This window comes from Pithys albifrons, chromosome 6 (genome assembly GCF_047495875.1).
Source record: "Pithys albifrons albifrons isolate INPA30051 chromosome 6, PitAlb_v1, whole genome shotgun sequence".
NCBI lineage: Eukaryota > Metazoa > Chordata > Aves > Passeriformes > Thamnophilidae > Pithys > Pithys albifrons.
In genome coordinates this window covers 15441961-15468797 of record NC_092463.1, presented here as the reverse complement: position 1 = coordinate 15468797, position 26837 = coordinate 15441961, and the positions used below count along the sequence as shown (strand labels likewise).

The 26837-nt window shown below is 40.1% G+C and overlaps 1 protein-coding gene across 3 annotated transcripts in view; it reads right to left on the bottom strand.

Annotated features, from left to right (window-relative positions):
* CLMN (calmin) overlaps positions 1-26837 on the bottom strand; it is a 73414-nt gene that overhangs the window by 10723 nt on the left and 35854 nt on the right. For 2 of the 3 annotated variants that reach the window (XM_071557591.1, XM_071557593.1), the window contains exons 2-8: positions 12293-12354; positions 9710-9805; positions 8265-8348; positions 5574-5666; positions 4125-4312; positions 2156-2349; positions 1104-1186 (exon numbers count right to left, since the gene is read on the bottom strand). In XM_071557591.1, coding sequence (XP_071413692.1) covers positions 1104-1186; positions 2156-2349; positions 4125-4312; positions 5574-5666; positions 8265-8348; positions 9710-9805; positions 12293-12354 — 800 coding nt within the window. Of the gene's footprint in view, positions 1-1103; positions 1187-2155; positions 2350-4124; positions 4313-5573; positions 5667-8264; positions 8349-9709; positions 9806-12292; positions 12355-16049; positions 16170-26837 lie in introns of those variants that run through there. The other variant, XM_071557592.1, reaches the window with a different exon arrangement.

Genomic DNA, 26837 nt, shown 5'->3' with positions numbered 1-26837 from the left:
AGAATAACTACATAGCCCATCACCCCATTACCTTTTAAACAGCCAATTAATGACTCATTTATTTTGAAAGTAGGAAAACTAATTTGGCAAGTCAAGTGCCTGGAACAAAGCTCAACGTCAAGAAACCTCTTGTACAGGAAAATCAGAATGCAGACAAGCCTACACCTTGGTTGTTAATGTATTCATCTCTCCCTGCTGCACCTGTGGAGACAACTGATGGCTTTTTGACACGAACCCAAACCCTGGGAATAACACAAATCTAGCAACTCCAATAAATCCTCTGTGAAATGTATTGACATACTAGATTATTTCATTCCAACAGACTATTAAAAGAAAGGTCATCTTTTCTTTGTTCACTAAAATGCCAACAAATATTAATGTCAAGAGATCTTAATGCTCACCTCATCTAATAATAATAATAATTATACTATTATAATAATTTTAATTCCAATTATTTCAGTAATGCCTACCCGTTTTATCAGCTACAAAATATATCCCAACTGGAATGTTCAACCAATAAATGAGAGGAAATGCCTATTCCTCTAAAAGACCTTTGGCAATCCCTGACACTGTCAGTCCCCACTTAATTCTCAGTGCTGTATTTGCATTACAATCCTGTTTGTTTCAGCTGCAGTTTTTCATGCTTACAATGAGTGCTTTTAATTACTGTATTGACAAGATTCAGCCTCTGATATCTTGTGTCTCATACGTGCTAAATTCAGATTGATCATGGCCCTCAAATTTCAGAAGATAGAATTCAAAAGTAAATTGGAAGTCCAATGAATCATCACAGATGAAGGGGTAAATTTCAGCCTTATTTAAGACAAATATAGCAAAGTAGTAGAGTCCAATGAAACCAGTTCTAACCTCTGAAGTTACAATTGGATGTACATGTTTAAAAGCACAATTCTACTTAAAGCATTTTAGCAATCACCAAAAAAAGCCCATTTCACTGGATTTAAAGAAAATGTGAAAAATTAAATCCAAGTTTGTTTTTTATTTTAAATAGCTTAGAAAGAAACATAGAAAATAAATATCTGACTTCATTAAGCACACCAAAGCAAATTAAAGAAATGATGTGATATAAAAATAAACACACATACCCCTTCCAGCTCTGGGAAGTGTTCCAGAAATTGTGCCACATATGTGACAATTGACTGTTCATCCGGTGATTCCACCATGATATCTATGGAGACAAGACACAAGGGGCTTGAGCACACATGGCTTTAAAACACTCTTGCAGAGGAACATCATCAGACATTCATCCTGCCTTTATGGTGAAAGAATTACCAGCTACAAACACTTCTCTTTTTCTGACAGGTAAGATAAACGCTCTCCACTGTTGATGGCACTCGACAGAGCTCTCAAAATTTTATTCGCATTATTTTTTTTCAGTTTCCAAACGTATACTGAATCCTGACTGGGGTTCCTTTTCATCCTCCTTTATATTGTCATTTATGCTGTTGTCAATAGACAGTTGAGTGTTGCTGAGTGACAACACAGAGGTTTATTTTTGTCAGGATGATCCACTCTTCTAATAGGTGACCCATGAAAGTGCAATTGTGCTTTCAATCACAACATCAAGGCCTAACACCTGTCTAGTAGAGGTCAGTAAAAAGCACTACAAGAAGTCCCATTTATATACATATATTTATATACACACACACATACGCTTGCATTTACATATATAAATATGTGTGTGTATAATGCACTGTAAAGTGAAAACTGGGAGGTGCAAATGCATTTGAACAGGTATCTATCAATTTTCCTGGTATGGCAGCCTCACATACTTCATCCTGAAGGGACGTTTAGTCTCTGCAGACTGAGGTGTTACAGAACAGTGCTAATGCATGGAGACACCCTCAGAACAACAATTAACCCTCCCTAGTAATGCAGGTGTCACATAGCATCTAACATGAACCAGGATCAGTGTACATAGATAAAACCATCTCTGCCCCCAAGGAGCTTAAAAATATGACTGGCAGCATACAAGCCACAGGCCAATTCATTTTTATTTTCCTAATCAGTAAGCTCAACACACTGATCACATCAACAGCCTAATCACTGGGAGGCTTTTGGTAGGTATCAGAATGCAATATTCATGAATTTGTTAGAGTTTGAATGTTACCCAACAAAGCAAATGTAGTCATTTTACCTTCTGGTTCAAGGAGCCGAGGAACACCCAGCTTATTCTGTGCTATGCTGAAAGCATCCTCCAGGTTTTCTCGTGCTGATTTCTCCAGTGCTTGCTTCATGTCTACCAAAGTACAGTCTATGGCTTTTATGATGGCTAAGAAAGCAAGGCCACTCCTCCAACTGCTGGTAAAGTCCTGAACTGCAACACCATACCTGAACAGAATTACATATATACATGGGTGATTGTGTTGCAAAATCCAAAGTAAAGGGATCATCATTTTCAAAGACGCCTGAGAGTTAAGTGTAAGGTTGCTAAGTTGCACTTGTCACATTTTTGGATTTCAAAATGCACAAACACATCCAGAAAACACACAGATTCACAAACTGGATTGGTGTGGCTAACAGCTGACATCAACCTGCTTGTGGGAAGTAGTTAGTGAAAACAAAGCCCTCAAGAATTCATCAACCACATTTAAACATTCACAAAACCAAATGTCTCTGTGACTCCTGTTTCTGTTGCTCTCCAGCATTTTAATGCCATAGCTTGGGAAAACTGCCAAGATTTAAATATTTAAACACATAAGCATAAATGATTCACATTCCTGTGTACTTGGCCTTCTATAGCAGAAAATTTGCCAAATGCAAATGGTGTTAGCATAAGCAGAAACCACAAGTTTATGCCCAAAGTTTTGGAGGAAAAAAAACCCCAGCAATCAAACTTGCAATGAAATATAGCCCCGGAATAGAAAATTCTGCACAGATCATGGGATAACAGGATTATAATGACACTGTTATGTTTTTAATAGTGCAGTTGCAAGAACAACTTTCTCCTATTAGATGTTTTTGATTTGTACTCTTTGACTGGGCTGTAAAGTCTATGGCCTTTACTTCTCAGGTCATCACTTTCTTTGTACCATCTCCCTGTAAATGATGATATCAGCATTATTTTGGGACTAAAACTGTGCTTCCTCTATGGTCCACACTGGCAGCAGTGGATCTCAATGGGACAACTTTATCTGCTCAACAAGCACACTTAGCTTCACTGAAGACAACTAAGGGATGATGTGGCCCACAGGACCAAGTATTTAAGATGCAAATTTGTGTCTTTAACATTAGACACAGAAAATCTGTATTCGAAGGCAGATTTGGACATACAAATCAACAGACAAAAATGGCAAATATTCAGCTAACTAACCTGTATAAATAACTTCGACCCATGACCTCTTTAAAACCCTCTGCCACTCATCACTTCAGATAACAATGTATGTAAAATACAGTCCAAGCATTTGCGTGTGCACTAGACATCTTACACTACAGTTTTTTAACCTGACAGTAACTGTGCCAGGATAAAACATTACTAGACAAAATGCTTTGGCAAAAGAACCACTTTTTTTTTTTTTATGAAAGAGGAGAGAGATCTGTTGTGCAATGGAAATGGATTCAAATTTTACAAGTTTGAGAGAAGTGATTTAAGTTTCACTCCTGTCTCCTCTTGAATTCTGAGGAAGGAGGGACTCTAGTAGGGGCTCTGTCCTTCAAGGTACTCTGCAGCATACAGAAAAGCTTCCTCAGGGCTGTTGCTTAATTTAAAAGACTGTTGATAAAGTCTTTCAATACATTTATTTTTTCAGTTCAGCCCTTGGTTATACCTAGCCTTTAGTTAGCAAAAGATATCAAACAGACTGCACGGAAGCCAGGGAGATGAGGAGCAGGGAATGATCCTGTTATAAACAGCACCAGGCAGGTCAATGCAAGTTAACATTTAATAGTCCAGCCATGAAGCCAGCAGCGGGCTCCAAGGTCAGATGGCTGCCTTAGACACATGGCCATAGTGAAACACCCCCTGCACAGACGCTGTGCTCGCAAACTTCAGAAGCAGAAACGACAGCACCCGGTAACACACCCACAGAGCAGGACAGAGAAAAGAGATTCAGCTTCAAAAGGGCAGGTGGCAAGACACTGTTTATTACAAAGGTTACTTAGCTTACTTTCTGGTTTTCCTCTGAACCCAGACTAGAAGGGCCCTGATGGCTTTCCGCTGATCCTTCACTGTAATGGAGATGTTTCTCTCCACGCTGGGAGTGCTGGGGGATGTGTCTGACTCTGGACCACTTGGCCCAGAGGACAGGCTGGAGGAGGAGGAGTTCCTGTTGAGGTTGCCTGTCAGCTCCTTAATCTGTCATAAAAGGTGAAACACACAGTGCTGTGCTTTATCACTGGCTGCATGGTGTCCTTGTTTAAATGCAAACTTTAAAGAAATCAATGCCATAACTGAATTTTAAGAGGTAATTATAGTCCTGTTCATTTTAACTCTCAACTTGTATTGCACAGGCATGGCAACCAGCAGCAGCCCAGCCAGTAGCCCCAGGCAACAGAAAGGCCAGATACTATTCAGTCTGAACTACACAAATTCCTATTAGACAAAAAGCAGAGAAATATGTCCTTGAAAGCAAAGTTAGTTTAACTGAAATTGTTCTCTTCACAGGAGTTGTTTGAGTGAAATATTCTTAGCCAAGAAATGGTGACCTGCAGCAGCACTCCTGCCCTTGGTTAGCACTGACATTTGAGTCCAAAGTATCCACTCTGTTGGTTTTGGGTCCCTTGTGCCCTCTGCTGCCAGGGCAACAGATCCTAGTCACACCACCTCTGCCTCTGAATCTGCCTGGCCAAACTGGCTCTGTGCAGCACAAGGAGCTTGGCCAGGCGCAGATGCCCCAGTACAACTTCAAGATCATTTTATTAACCTTATAGCCATTTTTAAAATGAGACCAAGAGAATGAAAGGGCCTCACAGTCTTAGGAGAGTTTCAGAACCCTACCTCCATCTCTCACTGCCCATTAGTATTTGGTGTTGTCTAGAAGATAATTTCCAAAGTATGTGTAGATCAGGGCAGTTTTAATCTAAGCCTGGGGCTAAATCAATTTTCAAGCTCAAATAAGTTTTATCAGTTCCAGGCCCTTCGAGATCTTTCTATCTACATCAGTTGTGAATTTTTGCCATGTTGAGTAAGTCTCCAGAGATCAGTGATTCTAAATGGAATTTCCCACCACACTGGACCAAATTCAGAAAAGGTTATTGAAAATAAACTGTGACCTGGAAGCAAACCCAGGGTGTTGGTTCAGATCCAGGGAATCTGGAACAGAACTCTGAGAAGGCACAGGAGAGAAAGGAAAGTAGTAATCTGAAGCTCTAATTCAGGTCCAAGTCAAATGAGGGCTTAAATTATCTCCAATTGACACCAAAATAGGTCCAATGAAGTAAAATGAAAGCAGCTGCAAGTATAAAATTAGTGTATATTAGGAGGGCAAAGCTCAGGTTTGCTATGATTAATTATGTTCTTTAAGATTAAAAATCAATTTAAAAATCAGTATTCAGCTGCAATAGATTGATATCATGATGACTGTTCATTTGTGAGTAAAGTATTCAAATTTTATTACCTGAAAAAACAAGATTATATTCCATATTAGTCCAAGTACCAGAGAGGAATTTCCATCTGCTATTTCTGCTGCATCAATGCTAACAAGCTTTACCTGTAGAAAAGATAATAAATCCAGACACAAATTCAAAGCAGCAAAGTATATGCAAAAGATGCACTGAGACTATTGGATATGTTCACAGCACTTCTGCTGCTAACTGGCTAGCCAGAAAGCAATACTGAAATCCTATATTAAGGGTAATTTTCCCTGATCACAATCATCTTGCTCCTGGAACTCCTACCTGAAGCCCCCAGTATAGTCTGCAGAACAAAAGTGAACCCAGTTCTGCATTCCTGGGACCACAAATGCATTTCCTCCATATGAAAATGGAAGACAGTGCCCACTCCAGTGGTTCTCATTCATAAAAAGTAGAGTCAATTCTCATACAAAAATTGAAAATCCTAGTATGATCTGCTTACTTCTTTTTTTACTATGCATCTTCTTTCTCCTTGCTTATTCACCTTACACAGCCTGTCAAAGAGTTCTGATTAAATCAGTTAGCAAAGGATAGGGTTGCCTAATCCAAGCAAACCCCGGACTTTCCCACAGAGTTTTTTTCCAGCTGATAACACCAGGATGTTATTCTCTTAGACAACACAGACTTGGTTTTGGCAAAGGTCACGGAGGAGGGAGGAAACAAGGAAGCTGGAAGTACTGCACATGGCACCCAGACTGGGTTAAAGCCCATCATCCAGCCCATTTATCACTGAGAACTCCCGGACATGGTGAATCACTCAGCAGTGCTTTACTCTGCTGCCCAGCTCCACAGAAGCGTACACTGACAGGTTCCACCCACTGTGGTTTAATATCTAACCCTGAAACTCTTGGCAGCCAAGGCATTTTGCCAACACTTTCATCACCACTCTTCACTAACCGGTTTGGTTAACCTTAAAAAAGGAAAGCAAAATAACTTTTTATCTAGTGATTTGCACAATATTTTCAATCTTCGCAAGAAGACACTTCTAGCTGTCATATTTCAAGGCTCGGATTTCTTGGTAGCTCCGAAGTATTTGGCATGGAAAAACCTTTAAGACTTAGTGCATTTGAATGACACTTTTTTCAAAACAGGGAGGAAGAAGCATTTATCGTTAAGACTGCTCAGTGTGAGCTCTGTCCCCTTCCTGCTGCTGAAGTTTGTCACCCAGCACAGTTGAAACACCCATCTAGTAATCCCAGCTGCTGGTATTACACCACAGCAGTATTAAGGCACTGGCTGCTTACCCTTAAGGGAACAAGAAATCCATACAAAAAGGGTTTTAGCACTACTAATTAAAAGGCCACATGTATTCAAGGCTCCTCTTGCCTAGCCTAGCTCACTGAGATTCTAAGTTGTCCCTCAGGGAGGTCCTGGTAACCAGACATGCTTCAGCTGCAGCTCTGCAAGGTGCTGGTGCCAACAGAGAGGAGAAAAAAATCTCATCTGCCAGTGGGCCTTAGCTAGATTTGGATAGAAAGCATCATCTGGAAAACTTAAGAAATATGTGAATATGTAAAATATTTTTTCACAGTTCTACAGCAGGACATGTAGACGTACACATTTAGGGCCAGATCAGCCCCTACTGATGTATTTTCCACAGGGAGACTGGAACACCAGGAAGTTACTGGACAACTTGACCTTTCACATCCTCTCCTGGGGAAAAAGGCAAAGGATGTTAAACCTCCCACAGCTCTGAGGTGTTTGCAGCGACTCTCCTGCATGACTAGCACTGCTGCAGGATCTCCAGAGCAAGAGCTAAGCTCAGTGCAGGTAAGTGGCAAAGTGGAATCAGTTGCTGTTGGGGCATCCCATCCAAGGCAGGGTTTTGCCCCTGTGCATGCATTGCATCTCCCCTCATACATTAAGTTTAACCTTATTGCAGTTTGTTATAGGAAACAGCTCATTTTCTCTTTCTGGAAGATCTAGGTATACCATGTATATGAGTTGTTATATGGCTTGCACTTCTCATGGGCCCATTACTCCTCAACGTTTTTCAAGAGCAAAAAGTTTTCATACACAAGCCACTTCCAAAGGGCTTTGGAATAAACCCATAATGGGAGAAATAAAAAAAAGAGTGAATCACTTCAAGCTATGGGGTCTGATCACACTTGCTCACTTAGAACTTTAGGAAATGATGCTGCACTAGTGCCAACTATAGAGTGAAGTTAAATCCCTGTAAGCCTTTGATTCCTGGAATTATGCATTTATGCCATGTTCCAAGATCTCATTTTCTCTTGCCTTTGACTCATGATCAGCTGCTGCAGCACATAGTTTACCAGAAAAATACATGATTTGTAATACTCAAAGTATTTCTGAAAAAATAAAGTCACTTACCTTCAGCGTAACTGAAGTAATGCCACTAAAACCCAGCTCATAGAAATTAATAGCATTTCTTTTTATTTTCTTTTAATATTGGGTTCCTGATCCTTTAATCCTTTAATATGAACTTTTACATATAAAATGAACAAATAATCCTTGTTTTAGACTCCATAGGTGTTCTTGTTGTGCATTTTTATGTGACTTTCCAGCCTGGCTGCTAAGGTAAGCCACAGTCTCTTCAAGCAGCACATTCCTCTTACTTACACGCAGCACATCAGACTAACTAGAACTACAACAATGCAACTTGCAGTATATATCAAGGGAAAATATTGAGATCAGTCTTTGGAAATACTTACATTACTGTCCTCCAAGAACTTAAGTGCTTTGGCTATGTTGTTCAAACGAAAAATGCGATGGGTTGAAGATTTGTATTCGTGCATCTAGATAAAAGAAATGCCACACAGTTTTTTAAAATAGTGGAATTATTCACCAGGTCACACAAAGCCACCAGCCTTCCTGCTCTCCAGATGTTACCACTCTCTTGGACCTGCTACATTGATTATTTATGTAATCACTCCCCAACCATGTTCAGTCTCAGGATCAAATTTGCCTGAAAATCTGTAATAATAGATTTTTTTTTGTCTTGAAGTAATTATTCTAATTAGGAAGCATAAGCAATTTTCATAACAGGCACAGGGAGGCGGAAGGCAAAACCCTTCACTTTGGCAGAAATTAAACAGATTTTTTCATGCGTATCTCCCTGCAATTCCACTTTGGTACATTGTTTATATCACATGTGCGCAGAAACACCTAACAAGTTTGGCTAGCTGACCTCACCCCCTTCCCTAACCTTCTGGGGCATAGCCTAGGGTTTACAGTGATGTATCTCCCCCTTCAATTCCTTTCCAGCCTGGCTCTCAATGCAATCTGTGTGAATGCACATAGAAACACTGCTGGTTCTGCTGCAGCTCCCCAAAACTGCAAGAATATTAAAAAGTAGGTGGTTCTGAATGTGTGACCATTCATTCAGGGACCATTTCCATTGCAGAAAGCAGGTAGTCAGTCACTGCAGGTCATCACCAGGTGATCACAAGAGCACCTGCAGGGGTGAGACTGCCCCAGAACACGCTGCTCCTCTTGTCCAAGTGTGATACCCACACAGAGGAGAGTTCTTGCTGAGATTGATGGAGAAATAAAACGTTAAAGTCAACAGTAACTGGCATTTATATTTGCACTGGGTGTTCCATTTCTGGTATGTGGAACTTTAAAGAAAGGAGGAGAGATAAAGGTTCTGATTAGTGAAGCTTTGCCCGACTGATTTAGACCATATTAGAAAGACTCATGAAAACTGAGCTAAGATACCAGAACTAAACTCACATCTACAGCAAGCAGCAGTAGACCTAATGAGTGTCATAATCATCTCAGAAAAAATAGAAACAGAATTTATGGATAAAAAAGTAATATGGCAAATATGTGTTTTCTTGATAAAGTGACTTGGGTGGTCTCCAAATGGAATATGTGAGCATTAATGTATTAAAGCCCTAAAACCCCTGAGGGGTAGGAACATTAACACTGATCACACACCATTTACACCTCATTGTTATGCATTTCCTTGAAATCTGAGTTACAGCTCAGGACACCAGCCTGTAACTAAGGAAATTACAACAAAGCTGCTGAAATTCTTATTACTATACCCAAGACATGGGACCAAATTCACCCTTACTTCTCAGATACCCATACACTGTTGCTCATAACATACCAAGCTCCATCCCCATGGAGGTTTCTCCTTCTCTGTACATACCAGCTTTTGTCCTGACAGGACTTCCAGGAGCGCCATCAAGATTTTGCCATCTTGTATATCAATAAACAAGTCTTTCACTTTCAAAGGAGGCTTGCACTGTGAACAAAAGAAACCAGGTAGCTTTTAAAGCAGTACTGTTTGCTAAGTCACCACGATTTCAGAGTCAGAAGAACTTTACAAGACAGATACTAGAAGTAAATCATAACCTGCAGGAAGAAAGAGCAGACTATTCACATAAGTGTCAATTCTGTCGTAGCAATGTTGGAGCTAAAACTGAGATACAGTACTCATTGAGATCAGACAAGGACTAATTCCAGATTTTCCATTACAGAATCTAACCCTAAACACTCTGCCTAAGAAGTGACCAACCATGGGTTGGGTGCTGATCCCTCAGACTAAGACAAGTCCAGAAGAAGCAAATACCACTTTATACAGAAATAAGCCTGTGACCCAGCCAGCCACAATATGCTGCCTCCTCTGAAAGGTGTCTGGTGGTGCCATTCTGTTTCCCAGTATTTTCTAAGTACTTTAAATGGCAACTTCTCATATTGTGTCTCTCTCCTCTCAGCAAACTCCTCCAAAGGGAACCATTTCCTCACTTCACTGAGGTGTTGGATGGTTTGTGCACTGTGAGGCACACAGCCACATCAGCTCAATCCTAACGGGTAGTCCTAGCTGCAGTAATTACACTCACTTCAGGTGTCACTCCCTCATGTGTCCCTGAAGAGCCCAATCTTTTTATCTTTGTATGGGCAGCACACTACTGTTCTATTAAGCACTGCTCCTGGTGAACTGGGACCACACATTTTCATCACTGGTCTTTCATCTAGACAAAAGTACTAAACAATGCTCCATGAAAGAAAGCAAGGTATCATTCATTTCAAAATTAATTAACCTATCTGAAAGCCTCAAACCCAAACCTTTTCTATTCTTGCAGTACTTAAGGCAAGAACAAACAGAATCCAGAAATGCAGATTACTTCCAATTATCCCATGACCAGCAGATTCAGATCCTCTCAAAAGATGACTCATGTGGGATGGTCTGCTCCAAAAGGAGACAGACCACACTGTAAGTTTCCTGAAGAAATACAGGAAGACTTTCATTGCTGCCTCCGAAAGAAAGAATCGACTCTGCAAGAAGTGCTTCTTTGAGGATAAAGGCAGAAGCCACCTTTCTCAGTGAGTGCCCTCAGGAAATCCACCTATAATTTGAGACACTTTGATGAAGCTCTCCTTATTTACATGGGTATGTTTATTATGCCACTTCCAGGAAAAACATTAATATAGCAGAAGACTTTTGCCCTTTCTCCAGAAAAGCATTTGTCTTTGTTGACTCAGAAAGGAAAAAAATTTGTATGCACTCCAGAGAAAGCTGACCCGCCCACAAAGGTTCTAAGTCTTCATATGCTTGGCACAGCAGAATTAACAGCACCCTACGGCCTTTTTCATGATATATTTCCTTCTGTAAATCAAAGACCTTCTCTACAGTCACATATTTGGCAACCCTTTGTGACAACTTCCAAAACTACAGTTAGTTTAAAGCCCTAGAGCCTGACTCACAAAGGCATCACGTAACACTGTCTTCGTTCTGAGAGGTCTTTGGGAGCAATTGCTAGTCAAAACATTTCCAGTTAGCCTTATTCTGATTTTCCAGTGAGATTTAGGAGGATTCCTTTATGCCTTCAGCAACACTCACTGCAGAGTAGTGGACTTAAGCAACTATTCTTCTAAAACCCCTTTACTTTACTGCATCTGAACTTCTCAAGAATTAAAGGAGCTAAACTGATAGTCAGTTTGTGGCCCAAACTTAGGCCCAGTCTGTACTTTCCGAATTTTAGCCACAGATATACTAAAGCATTTTGAAGCTTAAACACCAGCCCAAGTTAGGACTTTGTCTAGACTAGGACGCTGGTCTCATTCCTTGATTCTGCACTAAGCATTGCAGCTGTTTTAGTAGTATTTTTTTTCTTTTTTCAACCTCAACAGCAAAGAAAATGTTCTCTGCATAACAGACTACTCAGGAGAGTTCACACTTATCTACTATCAATAAGAACAGTAAATTAGGTTTAAAAAAAACAACTACAACTTAAAGATAAGAAGCGATGTCCAAAAATTAGTTCTCTGATGAAAGTGGATATGTGAAGATCCCATCACACTGTCCCCCACAACATAACTGATGGAATTAATGTTTTCCATCTTCTGATATGGGATAAAGACAGGTTCTGAAGAACATCTGTCTTTGGCCATGATGCCTCAGATATTCCAACTTCCAGTCCAGGGAAGAACACAAACATCATCGCCAGAGAAGCCTCAACCACATTCGATTTTATGTGGGCACATTCTATGTGAAAATTCTACCCTCATGGTAACAGTCAGTAGCATTAAAGACTTAAATGCACCTAAGATGCAAGCATTGATTGTGGCTGAAAATAAATTTTAATTTAGCCAGAAATAGACTCCAAATGTTCCCACAAGTACAAAAGTCAACTTTGTGTCCAAATTTTAACTCCTTTAAAACGAGTTAATTTCAATGTCTCTGTGGCTGTGGCCTTGTATCTCAAGATCAAGACTTTGTCAGTCTTACCTTTCCCAAATGCAGGTTTATCCATCTGGTAAAGGTCCTCTTCTGTACGTTTTCCCGTTCAACTAGAAGTATTAGAAACAAAAAACAGCATTTAAGTTTCCAGAAAAGGGAAAGCTGGTAGGAAATTTCAGAAACTGATGCACAAAACAGTATTCCTGAGAGCCCTGCGAATAAAACAAATGTATTCTAAATTAGGAGAAACAAGTTTGAGCTACAGTGTTTCATTCAATTTCATTGCCCGGACATGAGCTGTACACTTATGGATGTATTTTTAAAGGCAGGAGGAAAGAGTCTCTCTTAGTTTTGCAATCTTCAAAGGTCAGCTTCTGAGAGGTGAACATTTATTTATGTGGTGTGCACAGCTCTCCAGTGATGTCACCCTCTGAGTAGGCAGCTTGACTCTTCTATGTCAATTTATAGGCTTATTACTCTGACACCCTCATGCAAATTGGGCTGGTGTGGGTTCCAATACACTTACTTGCATGCTCAAGGAAGTAGAATCAACACAACAATTTTATCTTCATTCTTACGAATAGAAAAGCCTCATCAAATCTCATCTTCCCAGTCTTCTAGCCACTGCATTTAAAATCAAAATTCCAAGTCCCTAGATTGAAGAATCATTTTATTTATATTGCAATAAGACAAGGAGTGCTTGTTCCTTGCCAGAAGTGCAGTATGCTGGGTGCTGCACAAACAGCTCTTGGGCCAGCTGAAGAGTTTTTAATCACATCTGCCATTTCCTGAATCCATTTCCACGGTGAACTACAGCAAAAGTGTAAGGGGAATCATATTACTGACCAGCTTTCATTTACCTACTAATATAAAAATGTAAACCATATATTTAATATAAATGAAGTAGACTGCCAAAGTAATATTTCATTTTAAAGACAATTATTCTCAAGTGGTTCTCCAGTTTCACTTAAATTAAGGAAATCTGGCAATTTATGAACAAAAAACAGTAAAACTAGTTATATGCCGTATTTCAATTTACTCACAAGGCATATCAAATATATTTTAAAACCATTTTTTGTTTCTTCAGCCCTACAAAAATAGCTAACCTATCTACTGGGAAGTCACATGCTGTAAAAGTCTGGTTTGTTTTTATTGGTTAGACTGATTAAAGACTAAGCAGTAGCTTCCGTAAATCAAATTTTAATATTGTTCTTTTTGATCATGTTAACTGAAGGGTCAGTAGCCTCTAATCATATGTACAATTGTTTTCCTTATTTTGATGCATTGGAATAGAGCTTTCAGCATGAAGCACATTTATCACTGATGTTCAGGCCTTTCAAGTCCTCTTATTCCATAAAACCTGATTTTATGTAAGATTGGTTAAAAAAGTCATTACTCCTTAAGTGCTTTAGAAAACATGGAAAATGCCAAACTAATTATTGCTGTTGGCTTTTCTTCTAAAATGTCTTAGAAGAATGTGCACAGATTTGAAACAGCTCTCGACAAATGAAACTGTAAATTACATTAGGATTCCAGAGTATCTGTAAAACACCCACAGCATTTACCACCTACAAATCCCAAAGTACAATAAACTGAGAGATGTGTCACATACTTCTTGGGCTTCTCTTTCTTCAGCACTTTCAGCCCAGAGCTGGATTTCCATGCACTCTCACAGCCACAGCTGAACAGAACTGCTACGTGTCACCCAGGGTGTAACTTCTACAATCGATCTGCTAAAATTAACCTTTCAGGGTGGGCACAGGTTAATGTTAAGCCAGAACTGCTCCCAGACATACTTCTTTCTGTTTAAATACAGGTGTTGGTGCAAAGGGCAAGGCAGAACAGGCACAGGAGGTAGCAGCAGCCAACAGGGTCACCCCTTAAATGTGTCGGAAATGCTCAGGAATACTTGGATGGGCATCAGTGCCAGGCTTCGGGAGGAAAGGAGACCTTATCAAATGGCTGGATATATAGACTTCAACCAAAATCAACGAGGAAACACAGAAGGGTACAGAGAAGCAAATATAATATTTTTTGGTATCGTCAGAGGCTTCGTTTCTTGTCCTATTTTTCACCAGTCACTTTGACAACCTTAATTTTCAGGATAAATAAGGATGCAAAAGAGAGCCGTGTTTATTTACAGATCATCCATAAAATCAAGGTTCCTAAGTTTGCTGCAAAAATTCTGCCATGATGCAAATTAGGAGTTGCACATATGCCTTAAAGCATGGGCAACCCAAGCTGGTATTACTGCTTCAAGAATCTCACACACCAGAAAAAAAAAAGGAAGAAAGGAAGAAAGAAAGAGAGAAAGAAAAGGGAGGGAGGGAGGGAGGGAAGGAAGGAGGGAGGGAGGGAAGGAAGGAAGGAGGGAAGGAGGGAAGGAAGGAGGGAAGGAGGGAAGGAAGGAGGGAAGGAGGGAGGGAAGGAAGGAAGGAAGGAAGGAAGGAAGGAAGGAAGGAAGGAAGGAAGGAAGGAAGGAAGGAAGGAAGGAAGGAAGGAAGGAAGGAAGGAAGGAAGGAGGAGGAAGGGAGGGAGGGAGGGAGGGAGGGAGGGAGGGAGGGAGGGAGGGAGGGAGGGAGGGAGGGAGGGAGGGAGGGAGGGAGGGAGGGAGGGAGGGAGGGAGGAAGGAAGGAAGGAAGGAAGGAAGGAAGGAAGGAAGGAAGGAAGGAAGGAAGGAAGGAAGGAAGGAAGGAAGGAAGGAAGGAAGGAAGGAAGGAAGGAAGGAAGGAAGGAAGGAAGGAAGGAAGGAAGGAAGGAAGGAAGGAAGGAAGGAAGGAAGGAAGGAAGGAAGGAAGGAAGGAAGGAAGGAAGGAAGGAAGGAAGGAAGGAAGGAAGGAAGGAAGGAAGGAAGGAAGGAAGGAAGGAAGGAAGGAAGGAAGGAAGGAAGGAAGGAAGGAAGGAAGGAAGGAAGGAAGGAAGGAAGGAAGGAAGGAAGGAAGGAAGGAAGGAAGGAAGGAAGGAAGGAAGGAAGGAAGGAAGGAAGGAAGGAAGGAAGGAAGGAAGGAAGGAAGGAAGGAAGGAAGGAAGGAAGGAAGGAAGGAAGGAAGGAAGGAAGGAAGGAAGGAAGGAAGGAAGGAAGGAAGGAAGGAAGGAAGGAAGGAAGGAAGGAAGGAAGGAAGGAAGGAAGGAAGGAAGGAAGGAAGGAAGGAAGGAAGGAAGGAAGGAAGGAAACGTTTCTATACACTTTCCAGGAAGAGCAATGTCCAGAATGGATACTATTTGATTCTGTATTAGTCTAAAGCAACAGTAACTGGATGGGGAAGAGGAAAAGGGAGGAAATGTGTTTATAAAATCCTTAAGGCAGACAAATCTCTAATGCAGTCCATATGCTCAGTGGCAGAGTTAATGGGAAAAGTTCAGCACAGGTATTTACTGATGTGTGCCTACAAATACTATTCTCCTCCAGCTTTGTGGACCTCCCAGTTTCAGTACAACCCCTATTCTCAACAATCTTTTTATTTAAGATGATTGGAGAGACTCTATAAACTTTATGCAGTTTCTATAAATTAAATAGAATTTTTTTTTGTCCTTCACACCTACTATTATATAAAAGTGAAGAAAATCATTCAAGTCTAAAGTTCCTATGCTTATGTATATGATTTACTGAAACTGCACTGCGTTTACTGGGCAGCTAGAGAGCTATAACACCATTATAAAATAATAATTGCACCCACCATATGGCTGGCCTGCACACAAATTCTATGCTGGAAAAAAAGGATGCCTGCTGTGAGGGTTGGATTGAAGGATGTAATGCTGGAAGGTAATAACAAGTTAGGAAATGCCATTTTGATTCAGCTCATACCTTGATAAGAGAAAAATTACACTGAAAAATTTTGACCACCACACAGAAGCTGGGTCTTCCACACTCTTCCAATAAGCTCAACTGGAACATGCTTTCATGGGAGGGTCTAAGAAGTTGCAGAGGCACAGTATTTATATCAAAGTCCATGGGTAAGCACTGGCAGGCATTGGTTGAAAAAACTTAGAGGGGAAGAAACCCCTAGAGAAGGAAAAGGTGTGCTGTTAGGATGATGAACCTGTTGTATAATCCACATAGTTCTTTGCCTTACACTGTGCCCTAGAACACAGCAGAATTTGGCTCAGTCCCAGTATCTGCACCTTAGTAAGTCTGCAAATAAATATTCACAAAGATATACCACTTCGTCAAATCTTACAGCAAAGGCAACTAATTTGTCAAAGAGTAAAGTAAGCCAGTTCAAAAACCACTTGGGCAGAATTCAAGGTTAAGCTGCTAAAGCACAAGGGAGTTCAGCTGCTTTCCTGTGTGGCACTATTTCCTTCCCCATTAGTCTAGAAATTCCTCAGGCATTTACTAATGCCATTTCTTCCTCTCTCAAATCTCCCCAAAGGTCACTACTGTTGTGTCACCTACAGGAAGCCAATCCCAAAGAGCCTACATTCAGCAGCAAGTTTGAGATAGCAAATAATGATTTGCTTTTAAATACTATTTATTCTATTGTTGTAGAACCAGTTATGACTAATCCTCTCCACACCACAATGGGGCTGGGCACATCAAGGAACTATGGAACATGGAAGCTGATTTGAGTGGGACACTTCTCAGTGTGTAATTACATAGCTTCAGAAAACTGCTGGATTTGCATGTATAGATATTACTCCCAAAGCAAAGCAGAAGGTCACTTAAATTTGCTTTCAAACCTATTAGCATTTCATCTGGGATATCATCACCAGATGATGTTAAAACCTTCCCAACAGGCCAAGCCAGCTTTTAGATCCACCTGCAACTTACCTTCTGGACATCTTGCTAAGTACCAGTTTTATAATACGCACAAAAGGCAGCTTCCTTGTTTCTACCACAAGTTACAACCCCTATAGGTACAAGATGAACCTGTTATTAACAAGAAGCAAGTTTTCAAGATGGAAAGGATGGTGTTGGCCACCTAACTGTGACAGAGGATGCTTTACATGCCCTTGGCTTCAGACGCAATAACCTGCCAGGAGAATCACTCCATAATCACTTCTTAAGTAACCAGTGGCCACCACAGAACCAGCTCATCACATGCATGGCTCTGGAGGCATCCCAGCATTTGCCAAAGTCTTTGATCTAGAGAAAATGGCACTTCTTATTGCACAACAAAAATTTATGGGAGAATGTATGATCATTAAATACTACAACCTAACTACAACCTAACTCCAAAGTGGAACGTGGTTCAGACACCCAAAGTCTTGGGAAATGCAAATTCCTCTCCTTCTGCCTTCCTCACCCCCAAACCCCCATTCATACAATTAAGCAATCAGTCTCTAGTGAACAGACACACTGAACAATCTACTTCTGAACTCCAGGCCAATAAAAAAACAAGAACTGAATTTTAAACTTGGCTTCATAGTGTTCCTGCACTGTGAGTCAGCCTAGGTATTTCTGATTACCAGGCATCATACTATCAAATCTGAATACTCTTTTCTCTGCTAACAATGCTCATGAAGGAAGCCAGACTGACATCTTAGAAAATGGATTATAGCTAAAATTGCTCATTTGCAATGATGATAGACGCAAGTAATTGCATGTGGGCAAATAAAGGCCATGCCATTAGTTACAGTAAATGGTCAGGCATTAGATACAGGATATTGATGCCAGATACCGGATACTGATAACTGTAAGGAAGCAAAGATCCTTGTCCGGGACACCTACTGTTCAAACATGACACGTGGGACAAAGTTCAGACGCAAACATCAAAGACACAGCACCTGCAAGCAACACATCTGACATGGGAAGGCGGATTAAAGGTGTGCTGTAACAAAAATAAAAGGATGGTGAGCAAAGGTGGCTGGATTGGGGGTAGCAACTGACAGCAAAATAAGTGGAGAATAGAAGAGAAAATATATAAATTAGGGCAGGCCGCCATGCAGTTAAATTTTCCACTTTTGTTTCATCTCAACACAGTGTTACATTAAACATACTGAACGATGAATGCTCAGAGACTTGGTCTCTATTATATGTTTTCACAAGAAGATGAAAAAATAGCTCACAACATAAGACAACACACAGGAAAACACATTCCTCTCGTGTATATGATGCAGTTCAGCTACACTGCTCTGTGAGTACTCAGTACTTGCACGTAAAACTCTCCATATTTGTAGAAGTGTGAATTTTAAAGGCATAATCAAAGAATAAGAAACAATTTTATCCAAATTGCCCACAAAATTCATTTTACAAGCTTCTGAATTCCTGTGAATTCTATATTTTTCTTGTGCTTAAGAAACCCCCAAACAGCTTAGAAGATTAATACAAATTTTCTGTTTGATCTATACAGGGGTTGAAGGCTTTGCTGTGTACCATATGCCAATTTGATGTAATTTGGAGCACATGAAATATTAAATCTTAAAAACTATGGTTTTCTAAAGGAAACATTAACTACACTATATAACATGAGTCTGCTCTCAAGTTACCTCCTATGAAACAGGGCCTCTAAGCCTTCCAGATGAAGTTGTTAACTTAATTGTTTGTTGAAACTGACCCATTTATTAGGGTCCTTATTAAATTTCTATGGCAGGTGTTGAAAGCTTGAGGCTTTTTCATTCCATCGAAGTTGCAGAGCCTTAGTCTTACTGGTTCAAAATTCTTTAAAACTCAGGTTGGTCCTGCAGAGCACAAACAGCAAGATCCCAGGCATTACATTTTCATTAGCTGCAGCTAAACAGGTTTCTCTTGAAGTTCAATGTCTGGCTATAGCAAAATATTTACTGCTGCAATTGGTATATTAGGATTACAAGGACCAGACAAATATTACAGGATGAATATGAGAATTCTAAAAAACTCTTAGTGCTTCAATCCTCACAATGTCTGAGACAGATGTTCCTCTTACCAGAGCATTAGAAAGATGAATTTACTTGTTAAATTCTACTGGACTCTGGAAGAAAATCCTACATAAAATATTACTATTAGAGCTGATCAAAATAGCTTCCAATGAGAGGGATTTACATTTCCCCCTTAAAAACTAATTTTATAGTGGCAGATGGCAAAGATTCCCCTCCATGTACCCTTCAATCACAAAGCAAATATCTTTGTTCTCATGACTCTTTATACACATGGAAAACATTTTCGAACAGATTAACAAAATTTCCCACTTACATACCAGGAATGTTATGAAACAAAATCTGACTAGGTTAAAAAACAAAAAATACAATTCTGTTCTGAACACTGAATGAAACAAACATCAATGTTTACTGGGAAGATTGCTGGATCCAAATAAAGCATTAATTAGGTTAAATTCAATGGGTTTGGATTTGATCTAACAAGTGACTTAAGTGTTGACCTAGCAATCGGTTTTCAGTTTGTGCAGAGCACCTCTTGAGGTTTATTACACGCTGTTCAAGCATCACAAAATCTCCTTCTGCACAAGAAAAGAAACAGGATTTGCTGTTACCAGCAATGGCCATTAGGAGAAATGCAACAATAACAAACAACATCTCGATGCAATAGTTGCTTCTTGCGCAGAGTTCTTTGTGTTCAGTGCTGTTTGCTACACTAGTCTGGTTTCTCCAAATGGTTTACCTCCTGAGACTGCTGATGTTTCCTGGAGGTATTGAGGTCCCCAGTAAAAAGTCCAACCCTTGTCCAAACTCTTGCACCTTTCCTACCCACTTGAGTACAGCAGGTCTGATTCTCTTTACTTGTTCAAAAATAAAATCAGAAGTGTCCTTCTGAATCTAACAAAATTATAGTAGCTGCACTCAGCAAGGTACCAGTTAGCCCAGTCTCATATCAGTTAGGGAAATGGCTCTTGGTTCATGTTCACATCAACACAGTTTTATTAGCACTAGCACAGCCTTTTCCCTCCCACACGGAAAAGGATACCCCATACTCATACCAATATCTGTACCAGTACCTATATATAATCACATTAACACAAGATCTCCATCCTCATCCTGTGGTATTTCATCTCCATTGCTCTGCATTTACCCTTAGGTGTTGTGGCTAACCTAGAAAGCCTAAACAGTGAAACATTCCTGATGTCTCAAGTTTTTCAACTTCCAGCGAGGGGGAAAAAATTCTTTTGGCTGGTTAACTTTGTTGAGACATGAAATGCAGTAAGATCTTCTGCTATACATCAGCTCTGACAACAGTACTAAAGCCTGAATAATTTGAGATGAGCAAAGAAGCCAAACAAAACCTACACTATTGTTAGGGTTATTTGGTTATTTCTTGACATTCAGAGTCAGATGAGAATTACCATCTGCCCAGTCCCATTGTTTCCTATATTTGCCAGATCATGTTAATATGCTGGTGCATTTGAAACCATTGTAACTGAACTTGTGAGTAGAAAGAAAAAAATGCAGGTGCAGGGGACTGGCAATACATCTACTTCCCAGAGAAGTTCCTGGCAGTTTCCTAAGCTCCTTTACAGAAGTCAGACTTGAAGACAAAATGTGAACTCTCACTATTAGTAATTAGGACCTTAAAAGCACCACAGGACGGTACAAAAGGGCTGCCAGAGGTGTATAATCTTCTTTGGAATTTGCCTTTACCTTTGGCAAACAGAAGACAGTAGTTTCATTTTCTAAAATCAGGTAACGAAAGTCACCCACAAATGTGTCAGAGAACTATCTTGCAGAAGCCCTGAAATGAAAAAGAATTGCTTGTTGGGGTATTTGTAGCTTCTGGATTTCTCTTTTTTGCTTCTCCCACTGTTCCCAAACAACTCGAGATTACCCAGCCAGTACATAATCCAAACACAAAATGCCTACAAAGCCTTCTGAACCGGACACCACAGCACTGGCAGAAGTTCAGAAGTAAAACTTAATTATACATGTGGTGTACAGAAAAAACAGTAGTAAAAGCCAGAAAGAGTAACCCATTGCAGGGACCACCAAAACCTACTGGTGTGCTCAAGAAAGGGAGTGTCCCTGGATGGGTCTCCCTAACGAGAAATACGAAGAATCCAGAATCACACTGTCTTCTGCCTCTCTCTCCCACTTATCCATCTGTTTAATTACCCCTATCAAAGCAAATAAGCAGCACAGAAGAAAAAGAGTGAGGAGCATGGAAATCTGGTGAATATTAGAAACATGCAGAAATACATGCAACTCTCTAAGAGCAAAAGATTGAAGAGATTTACAGGGATTAATATTAACTAGAGAAAAATCCGGTGGCTTTGGAGAAATAAGCAGATGCTTTGTTCATTGTGGGCCAGACATGTGATCTGAAGTAGAGGGTATGAGACTGTTCTTGGAGGAGGGATGGAGAGGAAAACAAAACAAAAAACACAACATAAGAGATGGGAGCTACACTGTGTAAGGTGCTGTATTGCAGGGCAAGGCAACCACCATTTAAAAATGGATGAAGGCAGAGTGTAAACTGCCGCAGTTAGATTAACATGGATAAAAAGCTGAACTACAGTAGACATATTTTTAAGATGCCATTTTATAAAATGCAAGAGGCCAGCAGTGACCATTATATACCTCTGAGGAGCTGCCATTTGTCTTAAATGACCTGTTGGGAGGCATTCCAGAAGGCTTCAAGGGAGTTACTGCTCTTTTGTAAGAAAAGGTACCTGTCACAGAAGAAGTTATGGGCAGACCAAGGATGGCAAACTTCTGAGTGTCCAACAAAGTCAATCATGTAGCCTCCACCACAAGACCCTAACTTACCCTAACTCTGTATCTCTCTAGCCCTAACATGGGCTTTGTGGGCAGCTCAGCAGAAAGCCTGGTCCCCTCTGCACACTGGTGAGCACTGCTTTAGGTAGCACAGGGAACCGTGAGCTGGAAGTACTGGGCATTACTCTGGGTGATTCTATCCAGCTGCCAGAAGTTAGCAGATGAAATATTTTTCTGGAGTCAGTAGTAGTCTTTCTTTTGCTCCAGAAGGCTTTAAAACCAGGTTATAATATGAGAAGATCATTTGGAAACAATACTGGCTCATCTTTGTGAATTCATCAGAAGTAGAAGGTGTCAGACAAAATCTTGGACTGGGCTTTGATTAAGGCCTGCAGTAACACTCATGATCCCAGCTCTTCCTGACTCTCCCAGAATGTGGCAATACAGCTCTTGAGAGACTGATGCTCTTGATGGAGCTCCACATTTTAAGTTGTATGCCTGACGGCAGGTTTCAACAAATGTGTCAGGATGAAAACTCAAGGAAAAGAAATGTGTATGTGGGCTCTCTTGTTCTGAGGATCCAACAGTAAAATAGTACCATTTTATGCTATTAAACCAATGTCATGAAAAACCACAGCAGAGTGAGTTCTAGACACTTTATACATCTTCAACACTCAACTGACACGCCTCTTCACTTTGTCATTAAACAGTTCATTTGTAGCCTCCAAGACAACAACCAGCTCTTTACTTCTCTATTTTTTGCAACTCTTTCCAAATTTCAAATGAGAACATGGAAGGAACTATGTAAATTCACTCTTTGTCCTTCGTGACCAACATGGAACATCCACTCAGAAGGAAAGGCAAACATAAAAGAATTTAGGTTTAAGTGCCAAGCAAATATTTGTGTTATTTGCGGACATTTCCAGAAACAAAATGACTCATAGCAAGAAAATCTTCTTTCAAGCAAAAGGCCTGTTATTATATTACTATACTCTGTGTTTGCACTGCATGTTCAACCCAATTAGCTCTGTGATCCTCCTTATCAGACTTTCCTGTCCTTGGGGACAAGACATGGCACTGTCTTCTCTTGCAAAGGAGAAAATGGGAACACCAAGAACTTCACGGGCCAATTATTATGCAAGCAACAAGCCCATCCCTTAATACACTCCATGGTGCTCATGTGGCATCACATCTTTCCAAAAGACAAGTTTAAAATTAAAAAACCCCAAACACTTCTGGAAAGAACATATATTTTGTTGCTTTGAACTGTGCTCAACATGCATAGCAATCCCTCCTGAGATGAATTTAAGAGATACACTTCAAAATGGGATGTAAGGCATTTATTTGTTATATCAGCTTGTACTCAGAAGAAGTTCATCTGACATTCCAGAGAAAGGTGGACTTTCCAGTATGTCATAGTCCCTAGCACAAGAGGAATAAAGTTGCTTGGGCAAGAGAGGGAGGCCCAGCACAAGGAAGGGTGTCAAACAGCATTTTGGCAGCAGAGCTGCCTACTGTGTACAGCAGCCCTTGACCCAAGAGCACTTACATATCTAAACATTATCACATTAGCTCACTAATGCTCCCCACATTGCTCTTGCACTGCCTGGCATCTCTCACCCCAAGGCCTAACAACAGGATTCTGGTTAATGCATGTTCCTCGCATTTTTTTACCCATGTGCCACATCAAATCATAAACGTTATGCAATGGGAATAATGCAGAGCATGAGGGCTGACAGCATTCCTACTACTGTAGGAGTCAGAAGAGCTCTAATCAGTCAGCTCCTGTTCTGCCTCTTTTTCCTCTCTCTGACAAACATACGTACCAATTTCAGCCCAGGGGATTGCTGGTATGTGCAGGGGATGGTTAACAGGTGATACATCCACCTTCTTTAGGCTTCCACTACCTTCAGAGCTGGAACGTTCATGCTCTCCAACAGAAAAAATCACTACTCAGCCTCCATTTTAATTAAGCCGTAGGATGTTAGATGGATGGATGAGCAATAGAAAAGGACAGTGAGGACACTGCTGCTGTCGGGACTACACACTCCACTTCCTTATGTCAACTGAGTTGGACAATCCAGTAAAATAGGAAAAGACACCAAAAGCCCCAGGAAGGCTGTGCTGTAACACACTCGGATGTCTCCAACACCTTGTCAACACTACTGAGATCAGGTGAGCTAGTACAAACACGAACATTACACTCAGGGTGACGGGATGACAAGATGTTCTCCTTGCTCAGGCCATGTTTATGCTCAGACCTAGAGACTTCAAAGCTGTTTAGCACTGTTTGTATATGACTTGTATAAGATTCTTTTATAAAAAGCCCAGGTTACCTCACAGAGCTGTGTTGGAGCCAGGTCAGAGCCATTCTGCCTTCATGTGGCATTTTCAGCTGAGAAGCTTTCACTGATGTTCAAGGCCCTGTGCAGCAATCACTGCCTTGCCTGGCTCATGCCATCCAGCAACTGCTTAGTTTTGAGAGCCTGGTTTTAAGTTGATAAGCTTAACCCTTGTGAGGAGTTTCTACTCTTTACAGTTGTATGAAATGACCCAAGGCAAACAAAACATTTTAGAAATATGAGACATGACTCATGGATTTTGAGAGCTGGAGTCCACATATCCCCAATGTGTGTCATTATGAGATCATGGAAAGACATTATTAAATATTCCAAGGACTCTGGCAGGTTTGAAGTGTGCATGGCAATGAGCTTCATCAAAGCACTTGCAGCAAACTCAGACCAGAGAATTGAGTAATCATGACTAAAACATGATCATACAGTCAGTTTCCCTCTGGATTAGAAACACAATGAAACCTTCATAGAGAAAAAATCAAGAATGCAACTACCTGATTGCAGCCTCTTGCATAGCAACAGGGAAACAGCAAATCTTTAAGCAAAAGATGCTACTTTGAAACTGAGGTATCATTAGAAAAAATAAAAGGACTCTCAATGCCAAACAGCATTTAGAAACTCTGCTACAACATATTTCTAGGAAGGTCATGGATACCAGAGTATGACCTCTATTAAAAAAATCCTATGTAAAGTATGGCAAGTAGAAAGTTCAAAGTCTTAAACGTCTGCAGGAATTCCTTTCAGACGTTTGGCAAAGTTCCATGATCTCTGTGCTTCTCATCTGTAACAGTGGCATCATTCACACTTTGAAGGCATCTTGAAATTGAACCCACAACCCCTGACTGTTTAGAAAACAAGGAATTCATAAGATGACTTTTGTGATGCATCTATCCCACCATACCACACTGGCTGATCAATAACATCACTTACACAGCCAAGAAAGAAATGCCAACAGGACTTGATACAACAGCGTGCCTCTCTTGTGCTAATATTGTTTCCACCTGTACAAAGCTTGATAACAGTGCAGTAAAGTTATAAAGACAGCAACACCTTTTACCTACTAACCCTGTGATACTGCAAATAACTGAGGAGAAAAAGTTACAACTGAACTTCATCAGCAGACCATTCTTCCCTTGCTCACCAACACCACATTCATAAGCAGGTCACTTGAAAAGTCAGGATGGAATTTCATTTTAGTGTAATTTCATTTAAAAGAAAAGAGTGAAACTTTTCAGTATTATCTTTTAGTTTATTTTTCCATTAATGCAATGACTGCAATTTAGCTGTAAGAATGGCTTTGAAAATATACCTTCTCTATCTCAATTTATTTCTACAGCTGCAGAATTACATTGTTTAACTTTTCTTTCTTAAGTGGGTTTCCTTTGGCTTTCACTCTCATTTAATAAAGTGACGAGTTTAATGAAAACAGCCTTTGCAGATTCAGTGGATTAATGTGCTAAAGCCTAAATTGATTGAAAAATAACTTTGCTCCATGCTGTTTTACTGCCAGTCAACTCACACTCTTGACTACAGATGCATCTGGTCGAGAGACCAGTTATTTCACTTTTTTTTTGTTTGTTTTCAAAAACTCAGCAACAGGAAAAACATGCACACTCTTCATTTTTACATTCTGTTGTGTGTGCAGAGTTGGTGGGAATCATCTAAGTATACACACATCCTCAGGAGAGGGCTTTGCTGCTCTGCTGAAGATCAGCAGTTGATAAAAGCAAAGAAAGCAAGTATGGACCAAAGACAGCAATATAATTACTTACAGTTCTATGCCAAATAAAACACGTGGGTGGCAATTAAGTACAAAAAGCTTGTCAGAAATCCCTAAGCACATAATTTAATCAGGATTGAATGCTATGACACCACAACATGCTGCACACCTCTTTAAGGTCTGCAATGCCTTCATCCCTCACTCATCTCCCAATCTGCATCTGTGTCCCACAGAGACAGTACCTACAGCTCAAGATAGCCAATAGGATGTAGCTTTTATTTGTCCACTAAAACAAGCAGATTTAATCCATAGGTCATTTTATTAGGGGATAAATAATAGTTGCTCTGTTCCTTCAACACTGAAAAGGGTTAATTTTATAGTTTTTTTTTTGTAGTATGATCATATTAAACCCCACATATGTAAGCAAACAAAGATTCTTTGACATTAACAGATGAGAAGCAAGGACCACGGGCCTTTCAAACTCCCAAAACAAACCTTATCTGCCCTCTCCTACCGTGGCCAGAAAATTAAGAATTAAGATAGCTGTTGACTCTTACAAATGCTAGTATTGGCTCATATGTCTCTGCTTGAAAAATAATAACCAATTGATTTACTTCCATATCCACTGAACATAGCATTTTAAACCTTAATTATATAAATTCTTCCACTTGCATCCTTTCAGACCACTCTCTCCGTTAAAAAAAATAAAAAGGCGCAATCAGGTATAGAAGTACAATTATATAGCAAAGGACATATTTTTGTCATAAACAACATGCAGGCAAGTAAAGACTCTGAGCTTCTGAAAAAGTAAATTAAAACTTGAAATAATGACAAAAAGTACTTAGAAAAGTTCATAGTATTTTCAATTTCAACAGAAATCTCCTTGGTATAAAGAACATAAATTCTGCTCACTAAGTGAGAGACAACAGTCTCCTACAGA